Source organism: Periplaneta americana, chromosome 8, assembly GCF_040183065.1.
Source record: "Periplaneta americana isolate PAMFEO1 chromosome 8, P.americana_PAMFEO1_priV1, whole genome shotgun sequence".
NCBI classification, from domain to species: Eukaryota; Metazoa; Arthropoda; class Insecta; order Blattodea; family Blattidae; genus Periplaneta; species Periplaneta americana.
This window is the reverse complement of record NC_091124.1, coordinates 163,426,006-163,446,844: the sequence shown is the minus strand read 5'-3', so window position 1 is coordinate 163,446,844 and position 20,839 is coordinate 163,426,006. Positions and strand designations below refer to the sequence as shown.

General features: G+C 32.7%; 1 protein-coding gene and 1 long non-coding RNA gene across 29 annotated transcripts in view; one reads left to right on the top strand and one right to left on the bottom strand.

Moving 5' to 3' along the window:
* Positions 1–8,111, bottom strand: part of LOC138705212 (uncharacterized) — a 36,280-nt gene extending 28,169 nt beyond the window's left edge. Inside the window, exons 1-2 of the long non-coding RNA XR_011333663.1 lie at positions 7,993–8,111; positions 6,114–6,356 (exon numbers count right to left, since the gene is read on the bottom strand). This is a non-coding gene — a long non-coding RNA (uncharacterized lncRNA). The remainder of the gene's footprint in view (positions 1–6,113; positions 6,357–7,992) is intronic.
* Positions 1–20,839, top strand: part of cac (calcium voltage-gated channel subunit cacophony) — a 1,051,854-nt gene that overhangs the window by 853,745 nt on the left and 177,270 nt on the right. For all 28 annotated transcript variants that reach the window (XM_069834011.1, XM_069834005.1, XM_069834017.1 and 25 more), the window contains one exon: positions 11,877–11,942. In XM_069834011.1, the coding sequence (XP_069690112.1) occupies positions 11,877–11,942 (66 nt within the window). The remainder of the gene's footprint in view (positions 1–11,876; positions 11,943–20,839) is intronic.

The following is a 20,839-nucleotide window of genomic DNA, read 5'->3' as shown; positions in this document are numbered from 1 at the left end:
CTCTAGGTATCTTTCGCCGATTGTCTGTAACAGTCCAATTGCGTCTCTCATACTTTTTCCCTTTCTGAAGCCAAACTGCTCTTCTTCCAACTGTTCTTCCATCTTAGAATATAAACGTCGATTCAGTATTTGTAAAGAGAATCTTCACTGAGTGTGATATTAGACTGATAGTTCTGAACTTACATTTCTTGGCATTATTTTTCTTCAGTATTGGAATCAACACTGTCTCCGTAAAATCCAAAGGTAATTCGCCTTTCTCATATATTTCGTTACCGGTACATAATGATAGAATTTCCTTCTTGTCTTCACTCAAGCATTTCACTAATTCAGTGGGAATTCCATCAACTCCTGTTCCCATTCTTCATTTCCTTAAGCGCTAGTTCACTTTCTTCACTTAAAATAGAAATTAATCTTTTTTCGCCTTTGGTATGGCTTCTTCGTCTTCTATAGCTAAGTCATCCAGACGATTTTTTGTCTCATATAAGTCTTCTACATATTTCGTCCATCTGTTTAATATTTCTTGTTGTCTGTTATTACATTTCCGATGTCGTCCTCTATCAACCACATGGTTTTCCTGTTCTTATATGTGAAGTTCAAACATTTTATTCCACGGTACATTAAATCATAATCTTCCTTTTCTTTACATACAGTAATAATAATAATAATAATAATAATAATAATAATAATAATAATAATAATAACAATAACTCCAACTGGGAAACTCTCGCATTAGCCAGACAAGCGATTATACATACTTTGGGATGACCTTTGATAGCAAGCTCACTTGAAAGGTACATGCTGAGAGGAATGCCAACTGAGGCAGCAAAGGCTTCATATCCTCAAATACCTTGCCGGATGTAAATGGGGCAGTGACAGAGAAACACTCAATTTAACATATAGAACAAGTTCTTAGACTCCTGATATCAGTACACAACCAAACAATACCGGAGATGTCAAAACAAAACAATTGATTCAATGCTTCTCCTTATGGGTAATAGCCTCCTTAAAAAATAATACAGGAACAATGTCTACAGCTGTTTGAAAAATTCCTGAGAACCCACAGTGATCCTTACTGAGCCTCTTACAACAAAGAACCAGAATTCAGACTAAAGACTCAAAATGGCTTCATCCAAAAAGCTATAAAAACAAACTAAACTTACGCTACATTAATGAGAGACATTCCCTGCCTCCACCATATAACCCAATCGGAATCGATCCAATAGAACACTCAATGCACCTACATGAGCACGTGAAGAAAAAGGACATATCCACAGCACTTGCGCCAGCACCAGAAACAAAATGACTGCATAAACTAGAGAGCCAAGGCAGGAGTTTTCAGCAACATTTTTTGCTTCAATTCATCTCCAGGATTCAATAAAACAGCCTTTAATGGGGATGCTGAGGCAGTCAAAATAGCTCTAAGCCAATTGAGTGCAACTCAGTTATATTCGAAGTCTGCAGTTCAAGCCATAGCATCTTGTGACTTGTTCAGAACTCCTGAAATCAACGAATGTCGCCAGCTATACCAGTCTTTAATCAAAAGGGAAAATAGTGTCCCTGCAGTGGGTTCCTGGCCTGCAGTTCAACTGGAAATGATAAGGTGGACATGCTTGTGAAGAAAGGCACAGATATAACGAAAACTCTCACTTACAAGCAAACATTCTGATGGGGGGCGATAAAAGAGTTAATTTTTTTTTCTTTCACCATGTTAATAATGTTAAAATAAGTGCTTATACAAATTTTGGCTACTCAATCGCAATTACGAGGGCCGTAAAAAAATAAGTTTGCCAGGGGCCGTTAACACAAAGAAAACACGATTTCATTGGAAAAATTTATTGAATAGACACTGCAATTGTTGAGCTATTTTGCAACATATTCTCCACCGTAATAGAGACATTTGTCATATCGTGGGATCAACAGAGAGGTACAAGACAGCTGTCACACACTGGTTCTGATCCCAGGCAGGGCAGACTTCTACGACACAAGGATACAAAAATTGATCTCATGGTATGACATGTCTCAATTCCAATGGGGGATATGTTGACAAATAGCGCAACAGTTGTTGTATCTGTTTCAATAAATCTTTTCATGCAATTGTGCTTACTTCCTGTAAACACTCCAAGGAAAATCACTTTTGGTCGAGTGGCCAAAATTTGTATAAGCACTTCTTTTGACATTATTAACATGGTGGAAGGAAAAAGTTAACTTTTTTATCTGCTCCCATCAGAATATTTGCTCGTTAGAGGATAGAATTAAAACGGTCTGCAAAGAACACTACATTCAAGAACGTAATCAACAACTTCACGACAAACAGTGGAGAGACGAAGTTCTGAGTACACCCGACAGCCCTAGAAGCGAAGCATTCGCCATCTTCTACCTAATTAAAGCCATGACTTACTGGGTAAACAGCTTCATCGCATTGGAATCACACAGGATCCATACTGCAAGCTATGTAACAGAAGGGAATACACTAGACTCTTGCTAATCCGGCCATTTCTTGCACAGAGTAGTGTCAGATTGGCGAAAGTACCAGCTTATTGAGAGCGTCTGAAATTTAGTTTAACACATACAATATTTTATTGAACGCAAAGTTACATACATTACAGTATCATAGAAAAACTTAGTCCTTGACTTTGTACAAACACTATATTTATCACTCACTATGAAACATGTCCTGAATTTGCAGTTACCACAATGAAGATGCTCAACGGCGGCATGGTTTATCACGCAACTGCTTTACAAGCATTACATCAGTACTGCATGTCTCTGGTTGTTGCATGATGTACTCAAGGAAGATATCTGCAGCTTCGGCACCAACAGTATGGGAAATTTTCACGCTTGCTCCTTCTCCTATGCCCTCTTCTTCATCACTTTCATCGTTACTTTCCTTCACACCTTTGATAATTTCTTCGTCTGTTAAAGTTTGGTCAACTTCGCAGTTTTCCTCACTCATCCACTTACCAACATCTTCTTCATCAATTTCTCCTCCTCCTGGAAGCTTGTGGAACATGTCATACCCTGTCATAGCAGATAGCTGCTAGACATGATACTGATCTGTAGCAGAAGCCACAATATCTTTTTGCTGTTATAAATTTAAAATAAAATCGTTTGCACATTGTTGCCGTCATCTCTACTTATTTAACTGGAGGCGGGATGTGGGGTGGATTATTGAGAGGCCGGTCTACTGAGGGCTGGATTAGCGAGAGTCTAGTGTATGTGGACAGACACCATCTCAATACATGTGCAACACTCACCAAATCTACACAAGCAGCAAGATATTGGGAAGCACAGGGTTTACTTCAAAGTTTGTGACATTTGTTCATTGTAATTTGCCATTGGAATAAATCATTAAAATTGAAAAGTTGATAGCAAAAACCGAACAAGTCCAAAAATTCCAGTTTTGAGCATAGTACAGTTCTCTTCACTTCATTCCAAGCGGCATCTATTGACATAACAAGTTTCTATAAAAACCGAATTTGTGCCATTGAAATGAGTGTTTGAAAATATCGCGTTTCTGCAAAAAGCAGATTAGTCCAACGTCTTTCCAGCAAAAGATGGACAAGCCACAAACTTATCCGGTTCTTGTTAGAAAATATCATGAAGATGACATTAGTGTTGTCGCCATATTAGCTGTTACTGTCGGTGTTATTGGTTAAATATTTCGTTTTACAAATGAATGATCATCAATATGAACCAGATCCAAAAAAGCAAGTCATCAGAATGAGGAGAATGTTGAGGTGGCAGAAGATGACAATATCAGTGGGTGTGATGAGTAAAAACAGCTATAATAATAATAATAATTATTATTATTATTATTATTATTATTATTATTATAATTATAATAATAATTATAATCTTTTTTTCTGATTGAGCATAGTTTATTGTGTTGTTATTAGAATAATTATTTTTCGGTACTTTATATACTTTTCTGAAAAATTTTGGACTTGTCCAGTTTTTGCTATCAACCCTTCAGTTGGTTGACTTACATAAAATTAACTAAATAACTAATAATAATAGAATAGATTAAGCAAACTCATTATATTTAAATTAAATATTTCTTAATACTATACTTAGCTTAAAAAAATGTTAACTGAACTTTTCACTACTACGTAATATTCAATTGTATCATCTACAGCCATAATATTTTAACAACCGACTTCCTTATTGGATGAGACATGACCCTTGCAGTATTAAGCTGAGTAGACTTCTACGTCATCATCAAATCCGAGTTGTATAGCATTTTACTTGAACTATGTACAGTGTAAGCAAGGTTATTGGGAAACATTAGGAATAAAAATATGGGACTTGCACTTGCATGAACAGGAAAACAAGCTCTGCCCAGGTTTCTAGTTCAAATACTTTTTATACATGAAAGAGAGAAAAGAAATAAGTTCTCCTTAGCGGGACCTACACATTTCTGTACTAGGCAATACTGCAAGACAGAGCATTGCTATATATGGATAATGCTTCATGCTGTGACTTCATATTTAATAAAGTTCTGTGACTGATATAGAACATAATGGACATGGAAACCTATTGTATATGTGAAGAAAGTAATGGATTCATATAACAAAAAAATTTATGAATAAGTTCACTGTTACTTTCATAAGACATCTTATGGATTTTGATTTAAAATATAGTTCATTGATAGTTCTACATTATTAGTAAATCAGTGTTTAAGTGAAATTTTCCGTTAGAAAACCTATCTCCGCAATCTATTTCACAAACTAATTATTCATGTCTGCTACTAGATACAGTCGAGACTGTTGCATTAAGGAAACAGTCCATATGGGCTCCATTGGCTGAATCATTTGCTACAACGCAGTGATTGGTAGAAACAGTAAAGCAAAGATGTTATTGTTATTGCTTTGATAGATTTTTAATACATCATTTTCATGTAATCCACCTTGTCATTGTATTGAACTGAATTCATGATTTCATGTTGTTTCTTGCAAAACGAACATGGAAATACTACGTTTTAAATCAAAGGAATAACAGGATTAACACTTTGTATCTGATAATTGATAATGTAGCTGCATGCTTTGCTTGCTGGTAAAATTAATCTCACATTTCACAGCCCAGCTCAGGTCCCAGTCTCAAGCTGACATGTTGATGTAAGCACCACATACACCATCCTCAGCAAGTTGCACCGACTCACTTAGCTTTCCACTAGCATATAAGTAGTAGCTTCATGCTCATTCAGGCACTTCGAGAGTGTGTTAGTTAAATTATTTCGAGCACACTTTTACAGTGTGACCTGAAATGAGTGTCAAGTTCCACTCAGAATATAAGTGATCCTCTGTGTGACGTTTTCTGCTGCTGCCATTAACTCCATTATAAACGATTAAGAAAAAATAAATTGAAATATTAGGTGACAATATTTCAAGTTCAGTCCCGGTACTTCAACACTTCCTCAGCTATTAATATTAAAAAAATATGCAATAATTTATCTAATATTTTACACCTACAATAATAAACATACTATTATAAATATAACAGACTACTATAAGTCTTAATTATGGAAAAGTGTATTCCATCATACTTTATCATACAGTGTAAAATTGTGTATGTACTTTAGTCATCTACAATTCAATTAAATACCGGTATAACATTGACGTGATTTAATGTTATTGGCCGAAATTACCTTAGTTTTATCAGTATTTCAGCAATAATTAGTTACTTTAAAAACTTTACTCTGTTATCTTACATACAGTATTACTTAACTAAAAGTAATCAACATATTTCAGTATTGTTGTAACACAGATATGACTTAATTTCCTGTTAATTATTACAGTTCACTAAATTTACGCATTTTCTTCACCCTTCCAGTGAGAAGTATTACATGAGTAAGTGAAGAATTTGAGAATATGAACGAGAATCCAAATGCTTTCACTTACATAATACTGAAAGCGTAATCCACGTTTTTTTTTTATACAATAATAATAATAATAATAATAATAATAATAATAATAAAAATTGAGTTAAAAACTCATTGTGACTAATAACCATTCTCTTTATTTGTATTTTATTATTATGATTTTCACTCTTACAAATTACAGACGCCCAATATTATTGACATATAACAAGGTCTGTCAATATTTTTAATTACATACCTCAAACAGAAAATAAAAGAATGTTGTATGTTGTAGAATCAGCATGGTTTCTAGTAAATTGAGGCAATTGGAAGTGAATGCATACTTTTGCTCTTGACAAAAAGTTGGCTGACAACCATATTTTTAAAACTGCAGTACGGTGATTTTTCACCACTTGACAAGGAGAAGGATTCATTGGTCGAATCCTTATTTCTTATGGTAGTTAATTAGTCTCTTATCATTCGTTTCACGACTGTGCATTTCCTGCAAGTTAAACCATATCCCTAATTAAGTTAATGTCTTTAAATAGTGAGATTACAAAAGTATGTTTTGTATTTAATATGTTTGGTGTGAAATAAATTCCAATTTTAATACCCTAAAGATGCACTTAAGCATGGCCTCTCAGTGTGGTAATCTTCATTTAGAATTTGAAATGTCTACGTGTATAAAAAATCTAATGAAATTATGTGCTTTAGCATGACTAGGTTTAACAAAGCTACCACAATCCCGAAATTGAAATAATTACAGAAGGACAGTTATTTTCGTGGGAAACTGCAGTGATTGTTAAAATGTAATCAGAAAATCAAATACCGATTTGTTAAAACTCTGTTCTTTATTCGGAACCAAAATAAAATAAATTTTCATAAATGTTGTCAACAAAATTATTTGTATTAATAAAGGAATACTTCCGGAGACATTCTTTGTTTATAGTACGTTTTCTGAAAGAATTTAACTCATTCAAATACATCTAGCAATGCTTAAAGTAGAAAAGGAGAAAAAAGAAATGCAAATAAAAAGTCGCCCATAAGCTGATTACTTTGAAAGAGGGACGCATGTCATTAAATGACTTAAAAGAGAAATTACTTTAACAGGATCTATGTAAAGATTACTCACAAGAGAAATTACTTTAACAGGAGCTTAATTCAACTGTTGTATAGTATGATTTTTTTTCTTTTTACTAATGGCGGGTATTTGACTTTTCGTCATTCACCCATATGAAGCTCAGGGTGCACCATAACAGGCTAGTCTACGCTATACCCACAATGAGATGAGATGATGATGGAGATTTATTGGGATGCCACAGGGAAACCGGAGCTCATGGAGAAAACTCCTGTGTTACTTAGACCATGAGCTTGCCCGACACAAGTTATAAAGCGGGAGTACACCAGGGATCAAACCTCAGTTCACAGGATTTTAAGTCCAGTGCTCTAGCGACTAGAGCACCATTGTGGCTTGTATTGTGTGATAATAAATTATAATAAATACCAAGTAGGTTTTTGAAGCAAAATTAGAACTCAGCATTATCACTTGAATTTTTAATAGTTTATTAATAATGGAAACAAATCAGGAGCACAAACTATTTTATTATCAAAGAACAGTACAGCATCCAACAGAAGAATAACAAAGTCAAAGTTGACTTTGTACGAAATCTTGTATGCATCACTATCCAAGTGTGTTCTTACATAGCATGCTTTCAAAAAATGGCAGAATCAGTCATTGAATATATTCATCTGGTTTGGTAGTCAAAATGAAATTCGCTCTATGTTTGTATATTCCATAATTTTAGTCGTACTGTTCATCTTCCTTTTATATACCAGTATTTAATTTTCTCCTTGTTTAATTTCTGCAATATGTTTCTTCCCTTCTCCTCCTCCAACAAAATGTACAGTAATTTAAGTATTATAAACAAATCTAAAGTGCAATTTCCACCTTCACATTATAAGAAGGAAACAGTGTTTCATAGTACAGTTTCCCTGCTCCGTCTGCCTCCCTCCCCAAAAAAGAAAGCATTTAGAAAGTTGACATAATTACATAGTTTCAATTGAACTGATTTCAGCGCATGATTGTTTAATCAAGTGTATTATATAGTGTACGAAGTGATTTACAAAATTTTACTTACACTTACGAAGCTTATTCCTGAAATAGTTACTCTTTCAATCATTTCACACTTCACTGTGAACAAGCTCTGAGCCAACATAGCCCTATCGAACGTAGCACCAGACACATGTAATGCTAATAGGTCTGCATGTTCTCAATTCAACCTTGAAAATTAATATTGACCTTTTGGAGAGAAGCCAGAAGTCTCATACCATTTCAAGTTAGAATGGTGATAGGGCTTACTGTCTTAAAATATTTCATTTCTGAGTATCACTTTAAGAAGCTGGAAGTCAGTTTTTGTATGTTTAATAATTCATCGAAACTTTTTAAATTTTGGAAGGATATTGACAGGGACAATATGAGAGAAAACCTTCTCTTGTTAACATAGTTGGTATTTTCTTATTAAAAAAACTGCCTGACTCTTAATAACGAAGTATCAGTTCAACAATATGTGCTAGAGTTAATTCGAGATATTATCTTTGAAGTTGATTTAGATGCACAATTCACACATATGTGCCTGTTGCATTGAAGTGAAGATTTTAAAAATCTGTTGTCAGTTTGAGCATAGACGTACCATACTGTCAGAATAATTACAAAGGTTTTTTTTTTTAGATAAAACACACAAAATTGTTGTATAACTTTAATTTTTAAATTGTTAGTCATTTATTACCATTAATATTGGATATTGTTATACCTTGTCATTTTGGCAACCTGTAAATTCAGGAGATTCTTTTGCAATAAACTATTATTAGTACGTGTATGTCATTTAATTATAGGGTACAGTACTTTCGCAATTAACTTACTACCAGTACTCTCTTTCTTAAAATACAAATTTTCATAGTAATGTAATTATTGAAAACCATATCCATATGTCACATGAAAAAAAAAAATCCAAGAAATACGCTCCCTATGTGCCTGTATAACTTCGTGAAACTTTCTGTATAAGTAATTTACAATCTATAGCTTGCTCTGGACGATATAATGTTGGCAAAGTACTTACATTGTAGTTACTATGCACCTCATTATTTTTAAAATCATCATTTGGCAATATAACCTTTATTAGTGTCAAAAAATAAAACAAAAATGAATTGGATGGCGATTCAGTCTGCGAATACAACAGTTCAAAGCAGTAAAGCAACATATGACAAAGTCACATGCATATTAAGGTAAAGATATCTTTCGTACATATAAAATACACTGGAAGAGACAGAGCTACTTACTTTCATAATTGTGGTATCTACTAGAAGAAAGTGAGTATTCAGCATCACACTTCTGCCAATTTACTCCTGAAAAAGAAGAGGCTTAGGATGGATTTCTTTTTCCATTGCTGATGAACATATTGCAAAATGCGACGTTTGCAAGAATCTAAGTACTTCTGCAAGTGATAGACGGAGGAGAAAAAGGAGTCCTACTTGTTAGGATCTTTACAAATGACTAACCAAGTAGGACTTCCTGATCGACAATTCAGAATTGGAGATGAAAGAATTTGCAACAGCACCAACAAGGTGTATGAAGATGATCGGATTTTCATATTTTTTTGCACTGAAATTTCAGCACCATTTAAGACACACATTTAGAAATTGGGAGCAGCTAACTGTATCATATTTTAACATGATAATTACATTAAAAACTTATTACCGGTATCATAAATATATGTTACATGGAGTTAATAAAATGTAACTTTGCTGTATTTAATCAGAAAAAAAATGCTTAATGCATGAAAAATACATTTGTTTTAGGTAATATTCTTAGGAGCATTTACATTAAAGTTGCACATAAACTAAAATTATGCATTAAGAAAATAATTAAGTGGACTTGGAGAAGACTGTGTAAATCACTTATCTTTAAATGAGAACATGGAAGAATTCTGTTATTTTTCGTAATTTGTATTATTTTACATGTTAGATTTAAATTACATACACTCAATAGTCTTCAACATCTACACTGCTGGTTGGAGCCCAGATATATTTCAAGACTGTTTGGACAAATTCTGGGAATTTAAGTTCCAATGGTTAGTTTAGGCTCTGAAATATTAAACGCTGACTTTGAAGGCACTTTTCAGTGAACTGAAGATTTGGAAGTCACAACGGAACAGATCCAGACTGTAGGATAAGTGTTCCAGTACTCCCATTAATGTGCTGTAATTTCTCGTGATTTGTGTTTGCAATATAAGGTTGGACATTGTTTTATAAATATTACCCATTGGGACAACTGTCCGGACCATTTATTCTTAATATTAGTTCAAAGGCGATGTTAATGATAATTCTGGACTCGTTGAAGTTAAAATTAGTGAGATTTTACTCTAAAAAAAATCGTCAATGTGACGTTCCTAGCTGATAGTGCGCTCTTGAATTATGTACTAGGCCTACATTCTGAGCAATGATAGATTTAGTACCGGTATCACAAGTAGGCCTATTCGTTTTCTTAGACTTCAGCTCATAATTGCAACATTAAGTCTCATCACTAGCAAAAAAGTTAAACAGAAAGTCAGAATTCTATGTTTTATGTTGTTGAAAATGGTTTATAGCTATAATGTTGCAGATGCTTTAGAAATAGTCCCATGCATAAAGCTTTCTGCTTTGCTGTCAACAATCACAGTACTCTACCCACTGACAACACACCCTGTTGTACCCCAACTGTTTAATGTTGCTATGACCTGTAGGAGCACTTAGCTCATTTGATCCACAATTGCGTCTATAGACATATTCCTATTTTTCCATATGACATTATCTACAATTGCAATATTTTCATTAATTATGCAGTTTGCTCGGCAGAAACGTGTCAATTGCTTATTTGTTATCGTCCTTGTTTTGAAATTTTCATCACTATTTCCTAATGGTTGCCTTCAAAACACAGCTGTCGCCACATACCACTCTCATATGATCATGAATTTCTGCAGGTTTATGCCTATCGTCCCTCAAAAACTGAATCACTATACATGGATCTGTTTCGGACAAAGACATTGTTTGGTATGCCATAATTATCACCATACAAAAACACAGCTACTGGTGTGACACTTAAATATAAATATAATGTAATGTATGTAATATTTAATTGAATAGAATCTACTAATTGATACACAGCATTAGTATTATATCATTGATTTATGCGGTAACAGTACCTCAAGTAGATTTAATTTATACATAAGTACACGTTTTCGAGATATGGTGCAATTATTACTATTAGGAAAAATCCACCTCTAGTCATCAGCAATGAGAAAGTTCAGTCAAAACGTCTTCGCTCAGTAATACATTCATTAAAGCTTCTGAGTCCTTTCGAACATTACAGAGAAGAGAAAAATTTGTTGCCTTCACCCAGAATGAAACATCTATTTACCCTGTAAGCAGTTGTTCTACCAACTTACCCAAGTCAGCACTTGCCCAATTACATACAAAGCCTCATTTTAATTATGATAGAATCACGTAAAGAAATGCAGTATATTTAATATACACATAAGTACATGTTGTTTACTTAATATTAGTGAAGTAATATTTTAACCTTGTAGAAAATAGTCCCAATAAAATAAATCTCACATTTTCTTTTGTGTGTCGTCAGTAGAGATCACTTTTAGATTATATTCTAAAGTATTTGAGATTTCTTCCTGTCCTTTTGTCTTACTTTGTTTAATTTAGTTTTTTTGAACAGCATCCGTAAAACTTGATATTTCTGAGTACTTATAATTTATTTCAATCCAAACTACAGATGATTGTACGTTTGATGGCCGAATTTGCCGCTTATTGCTGGCACCCTGTGTGATGATTTGTGCATCCTTGGAATGATTAACCATTGCATGATTTCTTAAGGTAGCTCTGAGGTTGGACCTGTGACTGGGTTAACATGTGAAAACTTTTTGTAACACTAGATTGACTAATTGGGCGCGTGTATGTGTTTGTGTCCTGCTTACAGGCATTGCCGTATGTCTGTCTGCTGATCGCCATGCTGTTTTTCATCTATGCCATCATTGGCATGCAGGTATGGAAATTAATTTTTATATTTGTAACATTTATCTTAAAATCGTTTTACATGTAGAATAATTTTTCTTCCTTAAGTACTAAATACTTTCTCAGTTTTTTACCTTACCGATATTTGTCCTATTATACCATTAAAAAACAACAGTATTCAAATTTACCCTGCCCTTATTATTCCAATAGGCAATAGAAGCTTCTGAGTTAAATGCAAAAAATGAACTTTACCTCTATTCATTATAATCGAAACATTATGAACACAAGTTTTATAAGTTTTATCGTTGTTATTTTTAACTTAAAGATACTGTAACATATTAGCTTGCCAAAACATTCGTTAATATTTTCAAATCTGACAGATATGTTTACATAAAAGAAAAAATAGTTACAGATAAGGACTGTTGCCAACGTGATGTATTCAATAATACAGTAGGAAAGATATGTCAGGTTTATATTGGGATTCTAGAGGACAAAATGATAATGTCATTAGAAAAGAACAAATTTGCACAGCAACATAATTTTCCTTTAATTTGATTTTGTTTCTATTGTACATAATTGAAATTGAGAATTCATGGGAATTACATATTTTGATATCATAATATCAATTAAAAGATTAATGAAATTGTACATAGGCCTGTCTACTTTTTGCATAGAACTCAGAAAGCAAGAAAGAATTATATTAATTGGTAAACTTTAAGATAGTGTCTTTGTCTCCATCTTTCATTTGTCCTTTGTTACCAATAGTACCGGTAGTGTTTTAAGTTGCAGTGGGAACCATGTACACAAAAGTGAGTAATAAAATAGTAATTTTTATACGTGTTCGAACTTATATTCAACCTAATAATTTGAGGGCTACTTCAGTTATCAAATATAATTATCACTATGGGTAATTTTTTACTTGTTTAGACCATTAAAACCTATTCCAATTTTGCTCAAGATGCTTCCGGTCTTCCCTCTTGAGCTTAGTCCATGTAAACTTCCTCAGATACATTACGATCCTAAATGTATAACATTTTAAAGTTATAAGTTTCTGTCTATCGTCAATAGAGGTGAAACTTAATTATGCTCTTAAGAGAAAGTTTTCTATTATTGTAGTTGCTTTAAGCTAAACTATAATAATAGGTTCTTTCTCTCTGTAACAAAGTGAAATTAAACGGTTACTTTGCTCACACATGAAATGGTGTATAATTTACATTCAAAAAGTTATTTTCTAACTGTTAACAAGAAACTAAATATTGTACATGGTTTGCATTATATTTGTTGTGATAAAATTAATATCTACATTTAGTATTTAATTGCTGTTTTTTTAGAAGGTTGTTTGTTGTAGGTATAAGGTTAATGAATGAAATTATTCTTACTGCATTATTTTAGGGTTATAGAATAATGTATGGTGTTCATGGTGAAACATTTAGATGGTAGCAGCAACATTACAGCAGTGTTTATGGTCATCACTAGTTTATAATTAATAAAAATTGCTTAGATAATAGTGTGATTAACTTTGTACTAGTCTAGAATGTAATTACATAGAGGATTAACAATGATCATATAACATCTGCTTTGCAATTAGTTATTACTGTAATTACCAGTTCGACTGTCATAGGGGTAATTATTTAATTCATTTTCAGAAAAAGTCATTATGAACCACATTGATGCTGTTTTAATAACTACACAAGGCTTACTTGACTTAATCGTGGAACTTTATGCGTGTATTTTCTCATTATATAGAAAATTGCAATTTATATTATTTTCATTAAAGGAAAGAAGCTCAGATTATTTTTGATATGCGTATTAAGTTGTTCCAAGTATATTGTTGAGCTTTTATCTATTATTTTTATAATATAATTCATAATTCATATTGCAGTGAATTACTGTACAGACATTATATAGGATTTATTAAAAGTAAGAGGTACCGGTAACAGCTTATATTTTATCCAGTCTTGAAAATCCAGACACTGCCTCTTTGTCTTTACAGAAGAAATGGTTATTTTATGTAGGTAATACTGGTAGGTAACTGTTGACAGATTAAGAGTTTGTTCAAAAACTGTTTAGTTTAATGTCACTTTAACAGTTGAAATAGTGTTTCATCAATTTATGTTTCTGAAAACAAGTAGTTTTATCTCAAACTAGCATTGCATTTATTCAATATTATTATGAATGTGGACGAAATCTATACCGTTTCTAGCCACCTAAATTCAGTATGTCCTCGAAAACCTCAGCAGTTGTAACATGTGTTGCTATGAAAGGTCTTTCTAATTTATTTTTATTTGTATAAACTTCTAGAAATAACTCAAACTGCATAGGCCAACACTCAGTAGCAGAGCTTGTCTTCATTACCCCCCTCCCCTGATGCTTTATTGTTAAGAAACTTCCACTTTTTCCAATTTAGGAGATTGTATTATTTACTTCGTACAAAAATGTTGTTTAAATACAAAAGTTTAAATACTCTACTGGTACATAATTGGTATTTCAAATTTAATTTAATAATTACCGTAACTTCTTAATTTTTCAAAATGTAATGTAATATTTTTTATCTTTCCTTAAAACATTTCCCTTAAAATTGAATTGTTGCTTTCAACTTTTGTTTCGTTTGAAAACAGTGCCCCCACAAACTAACATTTGGTCACAAATATTTCCGAAACTTTTATGATTGGGGGTCCGTATTTCCACCCTTGTCAATACATTAACCATGACAGAAACATCAAGTCTGAAAACACTGGTTCGGTTACAAATTTATTAAATTAAAAAGTGACAGGGGATATCCCTTGGATTGCATAAAACGTCTTTATTCTTGATGTGTAATTTTTAGGTTAGATATGGATGGATTTAAGAATTAAATAATAAATATAGATATGATGAGTACATTATCCAGTTATTAGATAATGGAGTGAGTTGGACCATGTGGAAAAACTCGAGGTATGTAGAGAATGGAGCGAAACAGACCATGTGGAAAACCATGAGTTCATCTTAACTTCTGTTTTCATGGTACCACAAGTGGTGTCAGATTTTATAGAAAACCTTTCATGTCAAAATGTTACAATTTGTTTCTCTTGTAAGTCGAGTATGGACATTTGACGTAAAAGAAACATTAAACCACATTAAATATATTATTATTTTCATTAGACCGTAATGCTCTCACACAGTCAGTGATTGGTTCAATCATTATTTTTGTTAGATCCACCACTTTAGAGTAACGGTTAGCATGTCTGATCGTGAAATGAGCAGGAGTGAGTTCAAATCCTGCTTGGGACAAGTTACTTGGTTGAGGTTATTTCCAGCTTTTTCCCTCAACCCATTAAGAGTGGTAACTTCCGATGTTGGACCCTGGATTCATTTCATTAGCATTATCACTTTCATCTCAGATGCTAGATAACCATAGCAGTTGATAAAGTATCATAAAATAACCAATTAAAATAAAATAACTTTCGGCAGTAGAGACTGGACTCATTTTGGTAGCATTATCACCTTCATTTCACTCAGGCACTAGATAACCATCACAGTTGATAAAGAGCATCATAAATTAAACAAATTAAAAAATTAATTAATTTTGTTATCCTTTTATCTTCGTTTTACAGTAGAACCTCTATTATCCGTGGTAATGAAGAGGGTGGACTGAATGGTTAAGCAAAAAAATCGGATAATCCGTACCATAAAATATTTTCGTAAATTAAGTAAATAATACTTGCATTTCTTAATTTCCTCCGTGTTCTTGTATTTAACACGCTAGATAGTGAATCAAAAGTTCACTCATTCAAGTCTGGTTGTCAATGACGGGTTTTTAAGGGGCAAGGAAATTCCTTGTAATGGCTGTCAGTGGAAACATAGGAATAATACAGGTCTCGTGTTGTAAATTTACTTACTTTATACACTTTATTGTTGATTTTTATTAAAGTGCGCACAGTTGTAACACCAATCTCGTACTCTGATGCGAGATGATTCACAGTTTCTCTTTCCCCGAACCACTCAATTATTTCCGTTTTTTTTTTCGGTACTTAACACAACACGTTTTCTTTTGATACTCAGGGAATATATCTTATATATAGAAATTCTACAGTATGGCAACTCTAACATCAGATCATATTGTGGTAGTGTCAAGGTTTGTAATAACATACTCTAGAAAAAATACGTACTGGTGCTAATATAACGTATAGTAGTACTTAATACATATGAAGAAGACAGACTATATATGTGTCAGTAGCAAAAAAAAAAAAAAAAGCAAGAGAAAGATAGTCGGATAATCCAGCAATTGGTTAATAGGGTGATGGATAATCGGGGTTCTACTGTATAAATCTTATATTCGTTGCTAAGCACAAACAAATGCTCTATCTGCAGCTAACATAAGCCAAGCTTATCAAATCTAACATACATAACCTAGCCATTCTCACTTCTTACTTTCATTTCCTCATTCATACAGAGTACAGTAACAAAATGCGATCACTATGCACCTCATACCATCAGCATTGCTATCAGTATCACAAATATTAATGCTCAATGTCAGATTTTCTCATCAGTCATCAAATTGTCCAGCAGTGTGGATTATAGGCCTACACAGTCAATATTACTGGCATTACCAAAAATACTATCACTATTACTGATCGTGTGAGGTCAACTGAAACCTATTAAACTCGACTGTTTTTAAACAAACTCATTGGCATTACTATGACAATTGAATGCTCACTTAAAAAAAGCAGCATATTATATTCTTTGAAAATGAAGAGAAAATGTCCATAGCTTAAAGCTTGAACAGATAGCAGTGATACAAGCAATTTCAATTATCTCTACTTTTAAAGAACCTAAAGTTCACTGCCATGTCTATTTATTTGAGGAATTTTGGTTAGTAAGGGATTATTTAATTACTGTATTATGACATCGAGTTTATGTTCATTTGGTGGTAGGTTTTTGTGGGATATTCTCTTTTCCCTATGGTGCTATGTAGTTCGCCTCCTTTAATGCATCAAGTATGGATGCTAACACAGAACAACAAAATAGGTGGCTAAAATAACCACAACTTTAATATGTATCCCACAGATGAGACTAATGGGTGAATAACAGATGTCAAGTGTCCTCCATTTATAAAGAACATGTGTTACTATGTTTCGAGTTTCATAAACGAAATAATTCATTCCACATTAAATAGAACGTCTAATATAAATTTTTATTTTTCAAGTAAACTTTTTCTGTAACTTTTTTATTGCATTATTGTTGTTAGTAGAAAACTTTACGAACTTTTGAGCTAGAACAGTTAACTAAATTTTTACGTTCAACACAACCATCTTCTTCACATTCGGATTGAAAGTATTTAATTTCAAAATTCTTTATCGAAGTACACAAATTGTGTCTAGTTCTAGTTTCCATTCATCTTATATGTTGCAAATAATAGGCCTAATAATAATAATAATAATAGTAATAATAATAATAATAATAGTAATAATAATAATAATAATAATAATAATAATATGTTTAGTCAACAGTCTGAAGACTGGTTGGAACCTTATAAGGATGTCGATAAGGCGCATCACTCATGAGACAACTAAGCCAGGAGGTAATGGGACAAAATGGCCAGTTCCTTCCCAATAACAATAATAATAATAATAATAATAATAATAACAACAACAATATATTTCGGAATTGATTTCTAGAATCTATTCATTTCTATCAGTATAATGATGATGATGATGATGTTGATAATAATAATAATAATAATAATAATAATAGTAATAGTAATAATAGTAATAGATTTATTATTATTTATTCATATTACCTAATATGAATGTGCTATCCAACAGCAGCCAATAATAGGATAACAGAAAAGTTGCAACACTAATACAACAGTTTTACCACTAATGAAAATTATAAAAAATTAATGATAACTGTTGTAAATATTCCATAATTATGCAGAATAATAATGCAACACTATTCCCAATAGTCTTCTATCTGGTGCAAGGAAAGTTCGAAACCATTTACAGAACAAAAAGCTATCTTATGGAGCCAACTTCCTCTTAAAGGTAAAGATGTCACCCTTTATAAGGAACATAATTGTGTCAGTAAATAAATGGATCCTTGATCATCACGACTTTATCATGCTCCGAATGGACAGAAGCTATAAAAATGACAGCCAGTGTATGCACAGCATGTTTCTCAGGACAGTACCCTCTGCTGGCATTGCCGTAGATAGCACAAAACCCTTGCATATGTTCTGGGACTCTGTCCATATGGGGAAGTCTTTCAAAACAGTAGACGTCGTATCATTTGGGGTATGATGGCTCAAGCTATGCGGGATTGTGACTACACTGTTTATGAGGTTTCTGGTTTGGTCACTGATGGCAGTAGCAGATGCATCGATGTCATTGCTTTCAGACCATCTGAGAAACACAGATTAATATTGTATTCTTTTGTTTGCTTTGAATCTCACAAAGGACAACCAGAGGTGGTGGGTGGACTCCGAGAAAGGGGCATAATTATACCCAAGAGCCAACTGCCGTATACTATAATAACAGATATATGTTAGTATAAACTTTGTTGACTTAATGGTTTGGTCACGGGGTATTATATCTAAATATTTGGTGCAGTTTTATACTTTACAAGATCTACAGAAGTCATATCTTTTAGATATTGCAATTTCTGCACTTAAGGGGTTTATTTCTAACTTTCATTATTTACTTTTACTTTCATTATTCACTTTCATGTTGTTTTATGATCTAGATATTAATGTAATCACTACTGTAAGCCTATTATATTCAATCAAAATTAGAGTCCGGCCAGGCGGAAGAGAAGGCCAACTGGCCCAGCTCTGTCAGGTTAAATAAATTATTATTATTATTATTATTATTATTATTATTTCCGTATTAATAAACCATTTTTTGGCTGTTGTTGTTTGTTGTTTAGTCAACTGTCCAAAGACAGGTCTGAAGCTCACAAGTGATACAAGGCACCACTTATGAGACAACTAGGCCAGGAGATAATGGGGTAGAGTGGCCAGTTCCTTTCCCCCCCCCATTGCATACATCGCGGACTAGCTACATATTACACTAATCAGACGTCAGATGCATATATACAATTGTTCTTCCTCTGACACATATCGTCAAGTGAGATGTACTGCCTGATAATAGACGTACATATCAGCCAGAACCTCAATCAGAGGCAGTTTTTGACAATAATATTATAAATTATAATATTTTTGTGTAAGGGAAATTTTTTTATATTTTTATGTAAAGGAAAATTACACTGTTCAATTCCTGTTACTTTTGTCAATATATTTGTTATGTATTAGGGATATTACTTGTTTTCTTTTATATTAGATCTTGGTCATGTTGTAAATTTTTCAGTTGTCTGTGTCACTTTATCCATGTGGCAGCACTAATGAGGGAAGTTTTATAAATAAATTATATTATCATTATATTATTATTATTATTATTTATCTTTTTTTTTTATTCCGAAGAAATGGACGTAATTCCTTCCCCCTGAACGCATTTTTAAAAACGTGTTATTGCTTCGACAAACTAGCCACTCATATCTTATATTTAGTCGTGATTGTGTTATATATTATATATTACAGTTATTTTTGTAATGAATTTTTAGGAAGGATACCCTTAGATCCTTTTAAACACTTTTATTTTATTATGGGTTTATTTTTTCTGTAACCTGATATTCCCTCCACTGTCAGCTTTTAATTACTTCATTGAATGAACATATTGCATGTGGGCTTATTTTCGTTAAATATAGTATCATTTAGCATTTTATGCCCAATTAAGGTTGCCAACTTTTTTTTTTTTTTTAAGAAAATACAGGAGACTAAGAAATCGACAAAATTTCACATAGAAAATGGACAAATTATCCAGTTCCATTTACTAAGAAGCAACTTTATTCTACACTCTGGCAGCTAGACTTAAATTTGGAGTATTTTGAGACAGATTTTGTCTCACATAATAGTTGAAATCGACTGCAGTTTACAGTTCTGATTCGATTGGATGCATCATGTTTCTGTATCGAACATCTGTCCAATTATTGTTCATGAGATGAAACACCCTCTTTGTATGAGCATTACTAACTACTTGGCATGTTTAGAATAAAGCTCGCCAGTTTTTCCAAATTTATAACATTAAAATGATTTGATTTTAAACGAGTGAGCATTAAAACCTCTTTCTGGTAAGTATTACCTTCTACAAAGACTGTACATTTTAGTGCATTTCAAAATTCATCATATAAATCTTCATCATTCACGGCAAAATCAAATGTTTCGAATGAAGGTGTTTACATTATGCAAAAATAAGGGAGAAAAATGCTTGAAGAGAAGAAAAATACGAGAGCTGGGAGTCTGTTAAAAATTAGAGCCAAATACAGGAGATCCCGGGAAATACGAGAGAGTTGGTAACTCTGTGCTCAATAGGCACTGGCAGTGAACATTATAATGTCTCAGTAATGGTGTCAAGTTTATGTATTTTATTGACACGATTAAGGTTGCAAAAATATCTCAATGTTTGTTTTATAATCATTGTTAATCCTGCTCATAATGAGCAACGTTAAGTGTTAGTTTGATATGTTTAATTTACAATTAGATAATTTATAGAATTAGCATTGTTTTCTTAGTAAATAATAGACTAGCTATGTTCTTAAAATATTTTTGTAAGAAAAAATTGATATTTATTATTATATGCAGTTCTTTGGGTTAAGAAATAGATAATCTAGCATTCCAAAATCTTTCATAACTGTTATCACCCTGGTGACAGTTCTGAAACATAAAATATAATACTTGATTTTTGTTCACAAAGTAACATTAATCATGCTTATCTTATTGACATCAACATTTTTCTTAACTATCAAATTAACTTCTTGACTTACTCAGTTGCAGATGTTATTATTAAATTAAAGTTAAGCAACATATGTAAGAAGAACCTGTGCGAAATATATAAT